Genomic DNA, 17,041 nt, shown 5'->3' with positions numbered 1-17,041 from the left:
TGGTATGGGGACTGTAATTAATTTTAGATCAGTTTAATAGTTATTTGCACTACTGAGCACTCAAAACAAAAGTTATAGATTCCCATGATCAAGTTGCTTGTGCATGTGTGGCAGAAGGCTGTGTGCGTGAACCAGAGCAAGGTCAAGAAACAAAAGCCCTCACAGATGTTGCCTCAGATGCCGAAAACTAGATAACAGGTTAGAGGGAGAGAGGCAGGTTATCGGTCCATCCCAATGTGAAGCTGCAGCTGAGGGAGGAGAGGAAGAGCAGAACTTGGCTACATAAACAACGGCCGCTTCTCAATAGTTTTGACCAATCAGATAAACGCATATTCTCTTTATAAATCTCTCTCCCAGGAGTTGGCTACAGCAGACTGCTGCTGACTGGTTTTATAACCAGAGGGAGATCCATGTATTATTCTTTGAACTGCTTGAATCATTAAATCTAACTTGAATTGGACCAGAGCTGACCACACAACAGCAGCAATAAACCTTTCTTATCAAGTTCTGGTGTGGAGAAAATATTTTTCTATAAAGATTAAACTTTATTAAATAACTTAAGTTTCACCACAATTCAGTCCATATTAGTCATTTACATTTTTTAATACTTTAGTTTGACCTAAATCACAGAAAGCTTTAAAGGCAGGATGCGCGCTGGACGATAAGCATTACAAATATTTAACTTTATAGGCTCTTTATTCCATTTTTAAATGTTATTACAACCATGGCAATTTATATTTTTGTCATGAAATGCATTAAACAAGTGTCTAAGATGTGCTTTTTGTAATCCCATCTTAAGCAAAATGTGGTTTTAACACAGAAGACTCACATCAACATCTGCTGTCATGTGATTAAGGCGCCCAGTGTGAATGCATTCATTATTTCCTTGGTCTTATGTTTTCCTTTGAGGGGGAATTTTTAATTTTTTATGATGTTCTATGAAAGGTTTGCAGCACAAACAGGCAGACTTGGCCGAGGATACTAAATGTCCCATTAAACCCCAAATTAGTTGATTCTGCTTTGGACAAATTACAAAAACCCCAACGCATGTTCAACAGTTTACTGTTCATTTGAGGCTGCAGAAAACAAACAAACAAACAAACAAAGAGTCCCTTTCTTTGCTCTGAGAGTTGTGAATGCTACAATCTATGCAACCTGTGGTGAAAGCTACGTCTTTATGTAAATACAGTCCTATGATGTGCATTTTGTATAAAATACTTTTAATTACATATGAACAGTCATTGAATTACAAACTACATGGGCAGAACTTCCTCTTTTCTGTCACCCATTACTTCAGTCCTCATCCTTTCACACAGCAGAGCACAGCTCCTCTATCTCCCTGCATCAGGCTGACAGCATGCAGGCTGGTAAACAAAGCAGGCAGATACAAGTCGTCCCAGCCAACTTCAGTCATCGTCCTCTTCCTCGGAGGAAGAGCGCATCACGCCTCTGCTGTCGTCTCTGTAACACCGGGCCAGCAGGCGCAGCTGCTCCAGGGCCTCCTGGTAGTCTGACACTTCAGGCCCTTGAGAAAGGAAACTGGGGGCAACACGGCGGATGTCGAAAGCACTCACACCGCGATGCAGCTCGGAGAGCCAGGGGTCGAGCGCAGGACCCGACTGGAGGGAAGTCATGACGGGTACGGAGGAGACGACACGGGGCGTACCTGCAGAGAAAGATCATTCATGAAAACCTATAATAGAACGGCTCTGCGTTACACACAGACAAAAACAGAAAAACACTCACTGCCAGGCGGGGGCGGCTGGCCCTCCAGGAAGCCCTGAGCACCGAGGGATTGACTGAATATCTGCGGGAAAGGTGGTGCCAGCTCACTGGGAGTAGAAACCAGCTGCAGAGCCCTGAGACAGGGATGACAAGATGATAGAGAGAGCAAGGGTGAGAGATGAGAATTTGTTAGGAAAAAAAAAAAGAAATAGCAAGTGTCACGTGTCAGTGCAGAGACTCACAGAGGAGCTGAAGGATAGAAGGATCTGATGTAGGAAGCCAGGACGTCCTCTCCGCTGTGGAGACTGTGCAGAGGAGTGGGCGGTTTAGTTCCTGCAGCCAGCGAGCTGGTGAAAAGAGAATTAAAGGGGGGGGAAGCATGTTGCTACAAGTTGTTTATTCAAAAATGTTGACAAAACTGTCATTCACAACCTTAGCTGAAGTTTAACCTAAAGTCATTAGCATAAAGACACCAGAGCAACCTCCCCGAAGAGGGTCCAGTAACCATCATAGTGGCAGACATCCAAGAACAGGTTTCCAGTATGAAGAGCTGGACAACACCTGTTATCAGGTACCCTGCTGAGGCGTCTGTATCCAGTAAGGGTCCTAGGCTAGACCCCTTATGCTAAATAAGCCTCCAGTATGAAGAGTTGGACATGAGGGAGAGAGATAAATATGAATGCTACGGCAAGGGGGACCCAGGACAACGTTCAGGGGGGAGATATCCACCCGAGTGGAGAAAGGCACTAATCAATGCAGCACAGGAACAAGCTCTGAGGCTGGGGTCTAATCACACACCAGCTATCATAGATGAAGAAGGTCAGTGGTAATTTCGTAGGGGCAGAAGCAAACTTAAACTAAAGAGTCAGAGTAGAATATAACTGACTCAATAACTTCATTCTGACCTGATGAGTTTCTGGCCTTCGAAGCCTTTGAGCGTCGCCCACTGGCCGTAGCATCGGCCGTCTCCTGCTTCAGCGCACCCAGACAGAGGCCTCCACGGCAGTACGTCGGTGTATGTGCTCAGGGCGTCAGGGAGAGAGGAGCCGTGCATCATGGGAAAGGGGACGGCACCATAAGCAGCCACGACCTGTGATTTAAACATTGGTTACCATAATCTCAGGCATCTCCACAGATAAATAACCTAGCTGCAACATCCAGCTAGCTTGTGAGACTTCATGTCCTTTATATACCTATAGAGCTTCAAGCTGGTTCCTTTCATGACTTGATTAAAAAAATAAAAATAATATTTGCTGAAGGGGGTGAAGAAAAAAAACAAATAAACAAACAATTGTTAAATACCTTCCTCCCTGATACAGCCAGGTCATCTGCCAACTGCCACATGGGGACGCTGTTGTTCCTCAGCCTGTAAGGTGCAGTAAGGGTGTCCAATGCCAAAGCCAGGACAGAACTGGAGTGGTACCACAGTGAGGGCTGGCACAGAAGACAGACAGATACATGTTTATATATAATCCTGCATACCTGCACATGTAAACTGTGCTTCTATGAGTTGAATTATCTCTTTAATCAGAGCTGTGCCAAAGTTTAAAGTTTGAGTGCTTACATTTGGATAGAACATAAAATAAGTCGGTACAAGGTCTTAAAATAATTGCTTGTTGACCAAAGGACACAATAATAGTACTGCAGCCAGTCTCACATCATAACTGAGGTGGGTGAACGTCGTGGGAGAGGACGGTCGTCTTCCCAGACCACCTCGCAAGGTCAACGGGCAGAACAAAGAACTGTGACTGGCCATGTGTACCATCCCTAAAGTGCAGTTCAGCAGCCGGTAGAGATCCTTCACTGGCGTCTGTTCAAACAGAGACAACAAATATAAATAAAGAAGCCGCGTTACAAAACATTTGCTTTTAAAGAAAGAGACACTCACGGAATCTGGGTGACTGACGGGTAACAACCCCCAGGTTAGGATGCCCCTTCCTCCGTAAGAGTCGTGAAGCAGCTCAGTGACCTTCGACCCCAGACCTGCAAAGCCATCAGCCAAGTCGCACAGCACCTGGAAGCCCTGAAAGGAAAAAAAGGATTGACGAAGCACAAAGAGATATGCAAGAAGATGGCAGATAAGAAATGGTGTACAAGTAAACTTTGATTAGCATCTTTTTTAAAGGTCTTACAGTACAAAAAAATATTTCTAATTATAGGGGAGAGTGAAATGGAAGAGTTACCTGAAGGTAATCGCACTCCTCCACAAAGAAGTGCAGCCTGTCCTCCAGCTCCTCGAGCACCGACCCCTGGAGGAGAGACTCGCCCTGGCCGAAAGCCTCCAGACGGTGAGCCTCTCTGAACGGCCATAAAAGCAAATATAAATACCTCATAACTGTAAGTCAGCAAGTCTCAAGAAGCCTTTTTAAGTGTGGTGGAGAAGCAGTTGTGGGTATGTTTTAGATCTTTATTTCATACTGTCAACCAATTTAAGAATTTAAGAATAGAATTAATTTAGAAAACTAACTGAATGTTCTTTAATTTTATTCTAAAGTATTCATGTTTCGTCTAATTACTTTAATAAAACATAAAAATGACAGCTTGGATACGTGAAGTTGTATAATAAACTTGTTTATACATTTTCTGCCTTTTCTTCCATACTGACCCACAGAGAACAGTCAGTTTTAATCCTGATTGTGAGGGAAGGCTGACATCTAGTGGTGAAACGCAGGTGAGGGCCTTCCACTCTTATTTTGTGGTCTAATATATAAAATGTTTTCTCTGTCATAATAATCTCGATCTGGAAAAACTTCTTTGATGACAACATACAACAGTTTGCATAATGAGGTTTGGAAAATATTGGGAACATTTCCCAAACATTTTAAGCTGTTTCGATGAGATGTGACAGGAAATTCTGCACCTGCAGTTTTTATGTTGAAGTTATGGCTCTGACTCCTTTAGAGGTTCAAAGTAAGAAGCATCAACAAACTACAGGTAATGTTGCACCCGCCTTACCCATCGTGGTTGTACTGGTGGATGACCGAGATGGTCCGAGGGTGCAGGTGGATCCTGAGGAAGTCAGACCACACCTTCACGCTGCACTCCAGCCTGTAGCTCTTCTGTACTCTAGCCAGGTGGCTGTTCACTGTATCCACACTCAGTGACCTTGCTGCTGGGAGAGATTGTTGTTTTTTTTTTAAGCTCATGTGATGATTTTGGTACAGAAACTTGTTATTTCATGCACGTTTGGTTGAGAGGTTTTCATACCTGAGCACTGAGGCTGGGAGCTGGAGGGAAAATCAGCCTCTGCGAGTATCTCCCCTTTCTAGACACAAAGAACAGAATGACGGGCTCAACTCTTTGGAGACGTCTCTATTGAGCTATTTTATTTCTGGAAATTTGCTCTCGCACAGCCAGTTTCATCACTTATTGCATTCTGTGGATTAATTTGGGAAGCTATGACACACAGCAGTGCGTCCTTATTTATTACTTACTTATAGGGATTTTTACAAAGAGAGAAAGCAACGGTGATCTGTAACCTGGTCGCAGTCAGTGATGACACGCATGTATGAGAGTCCCTTCAAGCAGTCCAGGGCATGACACGCTTCGACCCGACTATAACTGTAATGTGTGTGTTTGTTGTGAAAATCTCTTTGTGTTAGTTTTCATTTCTACTTGAAATACTCACATCCAACTTATCAAGGTCTTCAAGGAAGGAGTTCTTTGCAGGAGGACTTTCTTCGTGCATAGTGATACTTCCATCCCTGCCAAATTTAAAAAAGTTTTCAGTATATACACTAAATATGAACAGTCTTAGGACCAGTGCATGTAATAAATGGATTAGTTAAGAATAATGGCGACTGTCAGTGCAACCCCTTAGCCTCCTAGCAGATTCACCTATGTATCAATTACAAAGTCCTACATTGGCTCATTTTCATGTCATCGTATTCACAAAGTGTACATACCACCTGCCCAGTGGGGTGACTACAAATACTCATTCCTTTTATCACCACAGGGTAAAAAAGGGATATGCTATAGGATTTGATTTGCCCTATAGATAAATAGATTTAAATGTAGATAAATATCCATATGTAAACAAATAAACAGACAAAAAAAACAAAAAACAAAACATGTGACAGTGTTGAAACCAGAAAACAACACAAATAAAATTTGTTATACCACGCAGAAAACAAATAGAGAGGGTCTTGTTTACCATGTGACAGCAGACGTGTCCTTGCCTGCATCGTACAAACTTCCCTCCTGTCGCAGAGTACGAAGACTTCCTGTTACAGAATGAGAGAAAGACAGTCAGAATTCACCAAAAAAAACAAAGAACAACTTTGTAACAAGTGCTCTAAATTAATGCTAACATATTATATTTCAGTCAGTAAACTGGACAAAGTAAAGACACAAAGTTTCCAGTATTTCTAAAAGCAAGTTACCTTTGAGATCCATGGCAATGAGTCGTGGTGTGTAGGTGACGTGGCCGCCCAGAGTCTGTCCTTCACGAAACACAACATCGCTCTGGATCTCACCTGGCGGTGTCTCCGGATCGTATGATAAAGATGCATCCTGCAAACAAAGAGAGGAGCACCTCTGTTTATCTGCTAGCACGGTCAAAGCGATCGAACAATGCTTACAGAAATTCACAAAGTAAACGTATCATTGTTAACAATCAACAGTCCCGTTCATGAATGTATATACACAACAGGTTGACAGTAAGGTGCAACCCACTGATTACATGGTCGAACAAGAACACCAGTTTAGACTTCACCAGAAAACATTTAAAAGAGCACAAATCTGGGGGGGAAATGAAGAAATCTATGCACAGATGAAACCTAGATCAACTTGAACCAGAACACTGGAAGAGAAAAGTAAGGAGAAGGAGAGACACTGATTGTCATCCCAAGCATACCACAGTATCTGTCAAACATGGGAGAGGCAGTGTCGTTGCATGGGCACATATGGCTGACAGTGGAACCAGGTCATGAGTGTTCGCTAATGATGTGACTTGACAAAAGTAACAGGATGGATGCTGATGTGTACAGGCATGTACTTTCTGCTCAGTTGAGCCAAAATCTGGAAAATTTATTAGACAGCACTTCACAGTGTAAAAGAATAATGACCCCAAATCATCCTGCAAAAGCAACCTTAAGTATTCCTCCATGACCAAGTCAGTCACCTGATTTCAACCCAAGTCAGCATTTTTATTTTTTAGCTACTGAAGACAAAACAAAAAGCAGAGAGACCGACAAACAAGCAGCAACTGAGGGTGGCTAAAGGAATAGCTTGATATAGAGCACCTAAAAGGAGATGGGGAGAACAACACATTTGATGAGGTCCAATTTTGGATCTTTATCCATTTATTAAAAATAAACCTTATGTTTTGAAATACGAAAACTTTTTAATTGAGCTAGAGCCTTTGAAAATGGGGAGACTATATATAATAATATTTGCTTTAAATCTTGGACCAACAAATTATGGACCTAAATGCTCAGGTAACAGTTCTGAGTGTTTTTTATGAAAAGCTCGTAACAGTTTGCTAACCTGCTAATTCAGCAGCTTTAGCCACACAACTGTTGGCGGTTATGCCTCTGTTTATGGTTAATGCCATGCTGGTCAGTTTGACCATACTTCGTGTCCCAGTCTGTCAAACTGAGACTAACCAGAGCTAACGGTTCACAGCAAGCTCACAAGTTTGACAACACATGCACAGCTAACGTTAGCCAGCTAGCCTAACGTTAGCCTTGCACGCGCACTCCTCACCTGTAAATTCCACCAGTGAGTTCCCGCAAAGTTGGAGTAATGTCCGAGCTGGAGGGTGATCACCTCTCTGCAGAGGCTGCTCATCGTGACGAAAATCAACACGCAAGACAGAAGATAAAGCCCACAACTACGAACATGATGGGCATGTTTAGAATTGACGGCACTAAGAGGAGACGAGCTAGCAGCGGCGACGGCTGCAGGCCATTGGCTGACAGGAGAGTAAGACGAAATGTGATTGGATGGATCAGCGACGTCAGTATGATAGTTTGGTTTCACTGTGCCTTATATTCACGTGGGGTCCAACCATCCCGTACTACAGTACTGCGTGTTTGATTGTTTATTAGACTGTTTCAAACACTCAAAGAGTATGTGACAAATATTTATATTAAAACTCAGGCTTTTTAAAATAATGCAATAGTGAACACAATAATATGAGTTATGAGTAATAAATATGTTTATATACATTTTTAGGTAATGTGATGTTTGCTTTGAGAATGATTTGATGGACAAGTATAAAAGTAGAGGATGTAGAGAAATTATATGATAGGTGCACCAGCCTCAGAAATTCCTCTGCCACTTCTGACTTCAGTCAAACAACTAACTTTCTGGTTAAAGTTTAATTGTTTTGTTTTGTTTTATTGTTTTTAAATGTATGACATAAGTTTGTAGAAGGTTTACATTTGTGCTTTGTGTTTGTGTACAGCTGATGCAGAACCTTTCAGATAATTATTCAAATATCCACGCTCCCTGAACTTAAAGTGTTAATCAGGTTTTTAATTTTACGTTTTGTTTTTTAAATTTATTTATTTTAATGAAGTTTAGTTTCAAAGAGTTTCCTGAATGGATTTGCTTGATTTAGTTCCCTTTTTATAAAAACATGGCCAGGTACAAAAACGTAGATGAGAACACACATTTAAAACAAACCCTTTTTGAAGACAGCTGAATCACTGTCCAGTAGACATCAGAATTCTAAGCAAGCAAATACACTAAAGGCAAAACTAATAATTAAAAGTAATTATTTGTATATGTTTTGTCTTTTGGTTTATTTTATGAGCACACAAAACAATTCAAGATCCTGTTTTTCTTTCAGAAGTGCAGTTTTTATTTTTACTTCGGTTAACTAAGATATTATTCAAGTTTAAATTTCAGGTTTTAGTTATCATAATAATGGGATTAAAAAAAGGTATATTTTCTACTGTAGAATCTTTAATATGCTTATGATGGCATACCATTTGATGTGTAGGAAAATGTTCTGTGCAATTTATATGTCGCTTTTAACAAAGCGTAGCAGTCAAAGGCAAAAATAACTTTCAAACACAAAGTTATTTATTTTCCAGTGTCCATATGCTCTGCAGGAAGTAGTCTTTGTCTTGTTTTCAGGATGTTCATCTCATCAAAGTGTAACTCTTTTAAATCAGGTGTTTGAATGTGAGAGAAGACTGCAAATGAGCTGTCTGAAGACATTACAGAGAACTCAAATGTGAGCAGCTGGTTTTTATTAAAGTCACAGGGAGTGGTCGAACAAACACATTTGATGACTTTAAACTGTTGAATTAGGGTTTTAACTTATGAAGCGATGGATAAATGAGCAGTCCAGGCTAGTTGTAGGGTTTACTGGCTTCCACTGAAATAGGACACAAAGGACTGAAAAATGTCGCGCACATCCTGCATCTTCCCCTTCAGGGTGGATCGCAGGTTGTCAGTGGTGTCCTCAAGGCGATCTTTGATGTCCTCAGCTGTATTCTGAATCTTGAGCTTCATGTTCTCCATCTGAGACATCAGCAGGTCCTTCAGGGTGGTGATCTTTGTCTGGGCGTTGTCTCGCACCTGAGCAAAGTAAGGGTCCAGTCTAGTCTTCAGGTCCTCCACATTCTCAGAGGTGCGGGACTGAAGCTCCTCGAAATACTCTGTGACGTGTCTGAAAAATACATGTTTATATTTATATGCTTATTAATAGCTTAATCATTAAGACATTAAGTCAAACTGAAAAATAGACAAAAAAGTGGTAAAAGTTCCCACCAAGGTCAAATTCTTTCCTTCTTTCACACCAAAATGTTTCTTACATTTTAAATTCACCAGCTAAAAAGCATCAAATCCTAATATCTGAGCTGAGTTTGGGTTATTTCACCTGAATAATCCACTCACTGTCTGCTCCTTTGTTTTTCTACACTGTTAAAACCCCCCAAATGTTGTTATTTTTCTGGTGAGGTTGTCCCACTCACCTCTTGATCTCCTCTGTGTCCTTGCTGAGGCGCTTCTTCATTTTACGGGTGTAGGTGGCAATTCTGCCCCTGACGTCATCGGTGTTCTGCTCCATCATGGTCTGAAGCTCCTGGACGTACTTGTCCATCTGCTCTCGGGCCTCAGTCATGTGTTCACGGAGTTTGTCGGCCATGAGCTGCAGGTCTTTGCCCAGACGATCTGCGGCTTCTTGAGTGTAGGGAGCCAGCTTGGTCTGCAGGTCATCCTTGTACATGGCCAGCTCGGCCATGCTGTCCTGGATCAGGGTGCTGTTCATGGACGGGAGAGGAGATGGATCGGTTTAGAGGTTTTGTCTGTGGTTTTGATGCATTCAGGATCCAAAGGGGGTAAAGCACTGAATCATTTAAGATGAGTAGAAATATCAGCAGATTTTAATTGAAACACTGAGAAAGATTCGGTAAACTGTAGGACTAAAGCAAAACTCAGGAGACGCACAGGCCAAAGTTCAGCTCTCAAAATGTCTCACCTCACTGCAACCTGCTGATCAGACTCTGACACTCTGCTGTTATATAACAAAGCCAAGGCCCAGCACCATTTTGTTAAGAGCGTTTCTGATGTAAATTCAGTGTTTCTAAGTCGTGGAGTTAAACTTTAGTAACTAGATAGAAGCAATTTGTATTTAATTTATGAAGTGAAAATTTCTGTGAACTTAAACTTGAACAAAAATATTGAAATTAATGGTTGGCAGCTGAACTGAGACACTGACTGAGACAATTTATGCATGTTACTGTTTTATATTAATAAAGGATAAAATTCTATGAGCTGGATTCAATTTTTAATCACAATTTTAGTGATTTAAATGCAGCCGACAGCCGAGCAGCACTGATAAAAGTCAGTATGCTCGACTACGATTACAGGAATACTCGAACTCACTCCAGTTCTCTGCTGATCTGGGAGCTCTTGATGTCCTTCACCACTACATCAGCCTTTGAGTTCAGGTCCGTGATGTAATCCCTAAACTTGTCGACTGTGGTTTCCCAGCTGTCCTGCCAGTCCTGCTGAAGCAAGCTTCGTGCGTGGCAGCCTGGTTTGAACAAAGGAAAACATGTCAAATGGTCACTTTTGAATGGTTTTCCATCTTTGATCAAAAGATGCAAATTGTAGTATAAGGCTTTAAAATTATGTTTTAATTTGTCAAATCTGGGACCTATGGCAGCATTTAACTGTTAAAGGACAACTCTGATGACTAAAAAAGCTGCAGAATGCATAGTTTGTTTTATTCAGTATGTAACTAAAAGTTGAGTTGGTGTAGGCCACATTTTTGCAAAATAAAAGCCCCCAAATGTAACAGGAGCTTACATCTTACATCCTCATTTTCTTCTCACTCCTGTATCCTACTTTGCATCCACTTTTCTTTCTATTATTTGACCCTAAATAGACAATAAACTCACTTGAAAAGACCGCCAGTGCAAGGATTACTGCAAACACCCTCATGATGACCAGAGATTAGGACACCTGGAATATGATGTACAAAAAAATTTTAGTTACAAAAGACTAAAAAAATTCAAGAGACCGTTTATTGACAAATACATAACATTTTGTTGTCTAAATCATCTAACTCTCATTTGATTTGATTAATGAATCTAATAAGTATTCAAATATTTTGGACTGCAAAAAGAAATTCGACTTTTAAAGATTTCAGATCAGTAATCTTACCTCAGCGATCTGATCTGTGACGTCTGTGAGAACGACTGAGCTCGTCTCCCAGTATTTATACAGTTTGGGGGCTGTTGATGTAATCACATGGATGTCAAGAGGAATTCTGACCCGTGGCCGAAGTTCCCGACTGCGTTGTTGTAACTTTATTGCTGAGCGTGTCGTTTTGGCTCCACGTCGCACACAGAAAGGAGACGTGCAGACACAGGTCAGTAAACACTTTTAGACTCACGGCTTCCTCTCTGGATCTTCTGCTGAACTTGTGTTTGAGTTTGTTAACTAAAATGTGATTCTTTCAGCCACTCTGCCTCGAGCACCATCACATGATCAGAGAAACACGATTTTTGGTTTTCTTTTACCGTGACCTTTTCAGCCAGTGCCAGCTGACAGCACAACAATGACGAGGTTAAAGGTCGTTTTTTTGATATCACTGTTCACTGGATCTGGTTCAAAGTCTTCTTTAATTGCCACTGTGTTCATTTCTAGGACTGATATAAGATGGGAAACTTTCCAGTTAGCAAGTTTGACACAGAACAGAGCAAAGTTTATTGTCTGCAGATGTGGGAACTTACATGTAGCCTTCTTCTTATTAAATATATATGTAGAAAATGTGATACATTAAACATATAACATGCAAAAAAAAAAAAAAAAAATCAGAAAAGTCATGAAGATATCTACACTAATATACAAATATATTGCTTTACAAATATTTAGACCAAAAAAAACTTCTATTTTTATTTTCTATTTTTTATTTGTAAGAAGTCAGAAATTAATCAAATATGTCATTCAACCACTAAAACTATTTTTTCTGTTCAAGAATCGCACTAAATTACTGTCATTTGGCATCTTAATCGAAAAATAATAACATGCTTTACTGTTTTTTTCAGCTATTTTCTAAAATAGTAAATGTGAAAAATAATGGATAACAAAATTATTATATTTTAGCATTAAAAATATATAATCTTGATTAAAGATGTTGCACATACTGGTGGATAAACAAATATAGAAGTATAATATATTTTGGTAATTATGAGCATGTTTAACACTGCGGCATAAACCTTACAATAATACATTTGTAAAGCACTGTACAGTAACATTTATGTATTTTAGCATAAAGGAATATTGCAATCCAAGCACATTATGTGTAGTTGTTTGATTTATTTTTAACAGCCAAATAAACTATTAAATGTATTACTTCATGTTGACATTACTGTTTGAAATTGTGTAATTAAAACAGATAATATTCAGTAGTGCATTTATTACACACTAAATTGTTTTTATGCATTTATTTAGTTTATCGATTTAACAGTTTTGCTTGTCTTATTTTTTTCTTCTTCTATTTTGACCTCTAAAAATCAGTAAATAAAAACAGCAACACTACAAGTTATGTAATCTTTTATTTTAACGAGTTACAAGGCACTTAACATGAATAACAACGAATGCCTTTATTTATTTATCAATTTAAATCATAATTTTATCATTATTTATTAAGTTTAATATTTATTTGATATATATTTTTAGTGAAACAGCAAAGAAACCAAACCGGAAACTGCAATATTCTGACAAAGTGTAATTAATTATCTTTGTAACCAATAAAACAAACTCTGTGCTTTGTAATTAAATTAATGCCACAGTATTTTGGCAGCATGTGGAAACACTTTTAAAGAAGTTTACTTACCAATCAGAGGTTGGGCCCTGTGAGTATTTGGTTTGCATGACAGTGAAAACATATATTTCAGATATGGGAAAAAGGTGGAGAGCTAGACGATTTTGTTAGAAGAATGAGGGCAAAGATAGAAACACAATGTGTAAATGATGAAATCACTGGTGACCATGTGACGAGCAAACGTTCAACCAAATCTGAGCCCCTGTACTGTTAAAGATATCATCCCGATGCATTGATTGAAAAGTCGCTCTCTTCTTAAATCCTACTGAAAAAAATGGTATGATCACCAGCTACACCGACAGGGCGAGGGTGGAGGGGTTGATGGTTTTGTTCAGTATTTACTGAGCTTTTGTTCCTTTGTTGCTTTTTTAGAAACTGTGCTGTCTTCCTTTGTCTTGTCTTTGTGTCCCCTTTATTTCCCCTCTTAGAGATTCCAAGCCCTAAGCCTCATTCTTCATTGTGGTGTCCTTTGGTTCCCTGCATACTCGTTCTACTTAAAAGTACTCAATAGTTTATGGAGTATCTGCAATTTTTAAAAAAAGTAAAAAACATGTGTAATGTTTGCTGCAATATTGTTCTTTTTGATGTTTCACCCATAAATACAGGGCAGCTTTCTCATTTCTGTTGAACTGCTATGAGCAGAATTAACAGCTGTATCTGTCTTAACCTTTCCTGAACAGTGAACACGCCGAAAGAGCCAAACAGAAGATCAAAGCTATCACAGAGATAACAGTCTGACCTAGTAGCAAAACCTATGTAAAGTCAGATAACACTGGCTACCAGATCAAGTGAGGCAGTAAATTTTTAAAAAAGAGGCAGCTGAGTGCATTTTGTTACCTGATGGTGATGATTTTTCTGCTCATCATTTAAACGTTTGATTGTTTTTTCTCTGCAGATTTGCTCGGTCTGTGTTTGTGAGATTTCGTTAGACACATAAAGGTGACCGTGCTTGACTTCATTTGCACATTTTTTTAAACATCACATGTATTTTCTCTTTCTAACACAAAGAAAAGACCAAAAGTTCCTTGAATGTGTTTATTGTTGTTTGTCAGATAACACTTTTAGAGGTAAAATGTAACATGTAAGCCAAGAGCCCCGAGAGGCTCTTTCACAGATGTAAAATCTGTAACATGAGGTATTGTGTTTTCTATGTAGACATTAAAATCCACCTTGATTTAGCAGCAATCACTGATGACAAGGCAGAAGAAAATATCTGACACCTAGTTTTTATTCTAGTCCATTTACAGGGTCAGTTTTAAGCACGCCCGTGGATCAGACCGTTGATTTTCTGGCTTATCTGGGTCATCTGGGCCTCAAAGCTCCTCTTAAACTCCTCCAGGCTCTCCTGCATCTTCTCCTTTATCTCCTCTGTGTAGGGCACCATCTGAGCCTGCAGACGGTTCATTTTCTGCTCCAACTGCATCTTCAGCTCCTGGCTCTTCTGCTGCAGGGCAGCCTTCAGGGCCTCTGGGTCCTCAGCGTAGGAGGCCGTGTCTTTCTTCAGCTCCTCCACCTTGGCCAGCAGCTCCTCGGTGTAGGGCTGCAGTCGGGCCCTCACGGCTTCCAGATCCGTCTCCATTTGGGTCTTCAGCTTTTCTGCCTCCTGGGAGAACTTAGACATGAAGTCCTGGGCCAGAGGAGCCACCTGAGTGCGCAGGGTGTTGGTGACCGTGTTGATGGCATCAGTGCTTGTTGTAATGAAGGTGCTGCAGAGATAAGCAGAACTTTCAATTAAAACTTCTTCATCTTCAAGTTTTTTCTGTCAATATAAACTAAAGCCACTTGAAACACAAAATTCAAGCTTTTTAAGCACTGTAGGACTCTTACTTCATTTCCTGTCCCATTTCGGACTCTCTGATCTTCTTCAGGGACTCCTCAGCGGTCGCGGTTACCTTTGCAACGTAGTCCCAGAAAGCATCTTTCACCATTTCAGCCTTCTGTTTGGGCTGGTCGTGCCATGTGACGTTGGCATTGCAGCCAGCTACGAGAAATGAGGCAAAAGCATTTCTCATTCACTGTTGTTTGTGAATATCATGAATACTTCTTGATCAACGATAATGGATGAGAAGTCTCTCACCAGTGAAAACAGCGAGGACGAGAACCACGAGGACCTTCATGTCTGACGCAGCACCTGTAAAGAAACTCAGTAAAATTAACAGTTTGTGGTGATTTTTGTCAGAGAAGGCAACAAATCTCACTGCTGTCCTACCTGGTGCACCTTCTGTTCAGTCTATCAGCTGCTGAATGCTGTGTGTGCTGTCAGGACTCAGTATATATAGGCAGCCGGTCGTGTGGAGGAATCAGGAGTAAAGTCCAGCGCTGAGTGCTGTTCTGTCATGGCTGCTTCCACATCACAGGAGTGCTAACAGTGTCACTGCACACATCTTTCAGAGCAGCATCTGACCTCTCTCACTGCTGACATGACTGACATTTTGGTGTTTATTTTGGAAATCTACAAATTCACACATGATCAGAACTTTAATTCAATTTTACATCATGTTTTTTGATCTGATCAACTCTGTGAGGCTTTCTGTTTTCTGCATACAAACATCTGTGGGTTGGCACTGAATGGAAACTCCTTTTTTCTAGTGCACAAAAAGGTTTTTATAAACTCTTTCATTTAACAAACTATTATCACCAAAAAAACCTCCAAGACTGGTTGAAATCAAAACTTTGATGCTCTAAAGACGCCAAAGGAAGCACACTGGTGCTGAAAAGAGAGAGGACAACACTTCCACTAAAGGCAATGGTGCGGATCGCCTGCTGGGGCCATAACTAGACAATAAAAGCAAGTATCACACAATTCTTTAATTTAAAAAAACAGACCTAACATGCAGAATTGACAACAAAGGGCAGGCAGGGGGTGAACAACAAAGACTAATACTTACATAATCACTAATAAAACATACGAAACAAAGAGAAAAGAACTACATTTTGATACAACATAACACAAGTCCAACAGTGTTATTGTGTAATAGGTTAGAATTAGAGAAAAGGAAAACAACAAAGATAGATGAGACCATGAGGAGCAAACCCTCAAAATTAATATATAATAAATAAATAATGAAACAGTTAACTCACTGAGACAACACTGAGATGTAGAGAGGGGGAGGAAGAAAAGGGGAAACACTTCAGAGCAAGGAAGGAAGGACAGTAAAGAAAGTAAAACTAAGCATTAAAACACATAAATCAATTAATGTTTCTTTCAATTCATCCTCTGAGGGGATGTTGGAGCCACATGTTGTGTTGGTTTTTAACACATTTCCATGAGCCAGACTAGCATCGTCACCATCGTCTTCATCTTCTTCTCCCAGTGATTTCCAGTCCTGCAACAGTTATTCTACTGCACCGGAAAATCAGGAAGTTTCCCCTACTTTAAAAAGTTATGCAAACTTGTTTCCTTAAAAAAACAACAACAACAAAAACAACTAAGTACAGTTCACATACTTTGACGCAGGACAGTCATGGTAAGGGAACTCTTTCACTGTACTTAGAGTAATTTAATTTCTAACAACTGGCAAATATTTGTCTGGAACTAATTCATTTGTACTCCTAAATGAGAAAAATCAAGTTAATCTAAATGTCCAGCTAAGTACTGGCAACTTTAAGAAAAAGAAGTTTTTCACTTGTTAAATTGATTTATTTACAGTAGTGGATTAAAAGAGCAGCTAAATACTTCCCTAAAAATTTTCATTTAAAACATATTATTGTTTTTGTTAAAGCCTTAATGCTATCTTTATTTTAACTTAATTTTAATTATCTGCTTCTTTTTCTTCTTCTTTTTGCTGCTATCCATCCACAGACCTTCTCTGAGGTTTCCCTCCAGCCTGGCAGCTCCATCTAGTGAGAGAAAACTAGAATTTTTATGAGTTACACATTAATAATCAAGTTGACCATGTAAACAGTCGAGTTTCTACCTTTTCTCTATTGTACATATGTAACTGACCCATCTGGTTTTACAGATTCACTTCATCACAGAGTCTCAATAAAGGTTGAAGAAAAAAAAAACTTTAAGCATTGTTTTGA

The 17,041-nt window shown here is 39.8% G+C and overlaps 3 protein-coding genes across 5 annotated transcripts; all 3 read right to left on the bottom strand.

Moving 5' to 3' along the window:
• Positions 1–677: 677 nt before the first annotated feature.
• Positions 678–7,670, bottom strand: msto1 (misato mitochondrial distribution and morphology regulator 1). Of its 2 annotated transcripts, none has more exons than XM_042225394.1 (14): positions 7,432–7,670; positions 6,108–6,237; positions 5,879–5,948; positions 5,354–5,429; positions 4,933–4,990; positions 4,681–4,837; positions 3,909–4,023; positions 3,614–3,748; positions 3,383–3,535; positions 3,028–3,159; positions 2,631–2,815; positions 1,968–2,072; positions 1,747–1,859; positions 678–1,666 (listed from the first exon to the last, which is right to left on the bottom strand). In XM_042225394.1, the coding sequence occupies exons 1-14, from the start codon at positions 7,513–7,515 to the stop codon at positions 1,407–1,409; spliced, it is 1,773 nt and encodes a 590-aa protein (XP_042081328.1). In that variant the 5' UTR covers positions 7,516–7,670; the 3' UTR covers positions 678–1,406. The 2 variants fall into 2 exon arrangements, with proteins under 2 accessions (XP_042081328.1, XP_005943641.1); XM_005943579.3 differs by having other exon boundaries at positions 4,681–4,834; positions 7,432–7,669.
• A 1,235-nt stretch (positions 7,671–8,905) lies between these two features.
• On the bottom strand, positions 8,906–11,457 carry apoea (apolipoprotein Ea). Its single transcript, XM_005943578.3, has 5 exons — positions 11,350–11,457; positions 11,085–11,148; positions 10,567–10,717; positions 9,654–9,941; positions 8,906–9,349 (listed from the first exon to the last, which is right to left on the bottom strand). Exons 2-5 carry the CDS (start codon positions 11,125–11,127, stop codon positions 9,043–9,045), a joined length of 789 nt encoding a protein of 262 aa, XP_005943640.1. The 5' UTR covers positions 11,128–11,148; positions 11,350–11,457; the 3' UTR covers positions 8,906–9,042.
• A 2,579-nt stretch (positions 11,458–14,036) lies between these two features.
• LOC102306573 (apolipoprotein A-IV) lies at positions 14,037–15,320 on the bottom strand. 2 transcript variants are annotated; one of them, XM_005943577.3, is made up of 4 exons: positions 15,225–15,320; positions 15,093–15,146; positions 14,843–14,996; positions 14,037–14,721 (listed from the first exon to the last, which is right to left on the bottom strand). In XM_005943577.3, exons 2-4 carry the CDS (start codon positions 15,130–15,132, stop codon positions 14,271–14,273), a joined length of 645 nt encoding a protein of 214 aa, XP_005943639.1. In that variant the 5' UTR covers positions 15,133–15,146; positions 15,225–15,320; the 3' UTR covers positions 14,037–14,270. The 2 variants fall into 2 exon arrangements, with proteins under 2 accessions (XP_005943639.1, XP_042081326.1); XM_042225392.1 differs by having other exon boundaries at positions 15,234–15,252.
• Between the last annotated feature and the right edge of the window lie 1,721 nt (positions 15,321–17,041).

The sequence above is a fragment of the Haplochromis burtoni genome, unplaced genomic scaffold, assembly GCF_018398535.1.
Source record: "Haplochromis burtoni strain Fernald_Lab_line unplaced genomic scaffold, NCSU_Asbu1 Contig_171, whole genome shotgun sequence".
NCBI lineage: Eukaryota > Metazoa > Chordata > Actinopteri > Cichliformes > Cichlidae > Haplochromis > Haplochromis burtoni.
The sequence above is the reverse complement of the archived record's forward strand: the minus strand, read 5'-3'. Positions and strand labels throughout refer to the sequence as shown.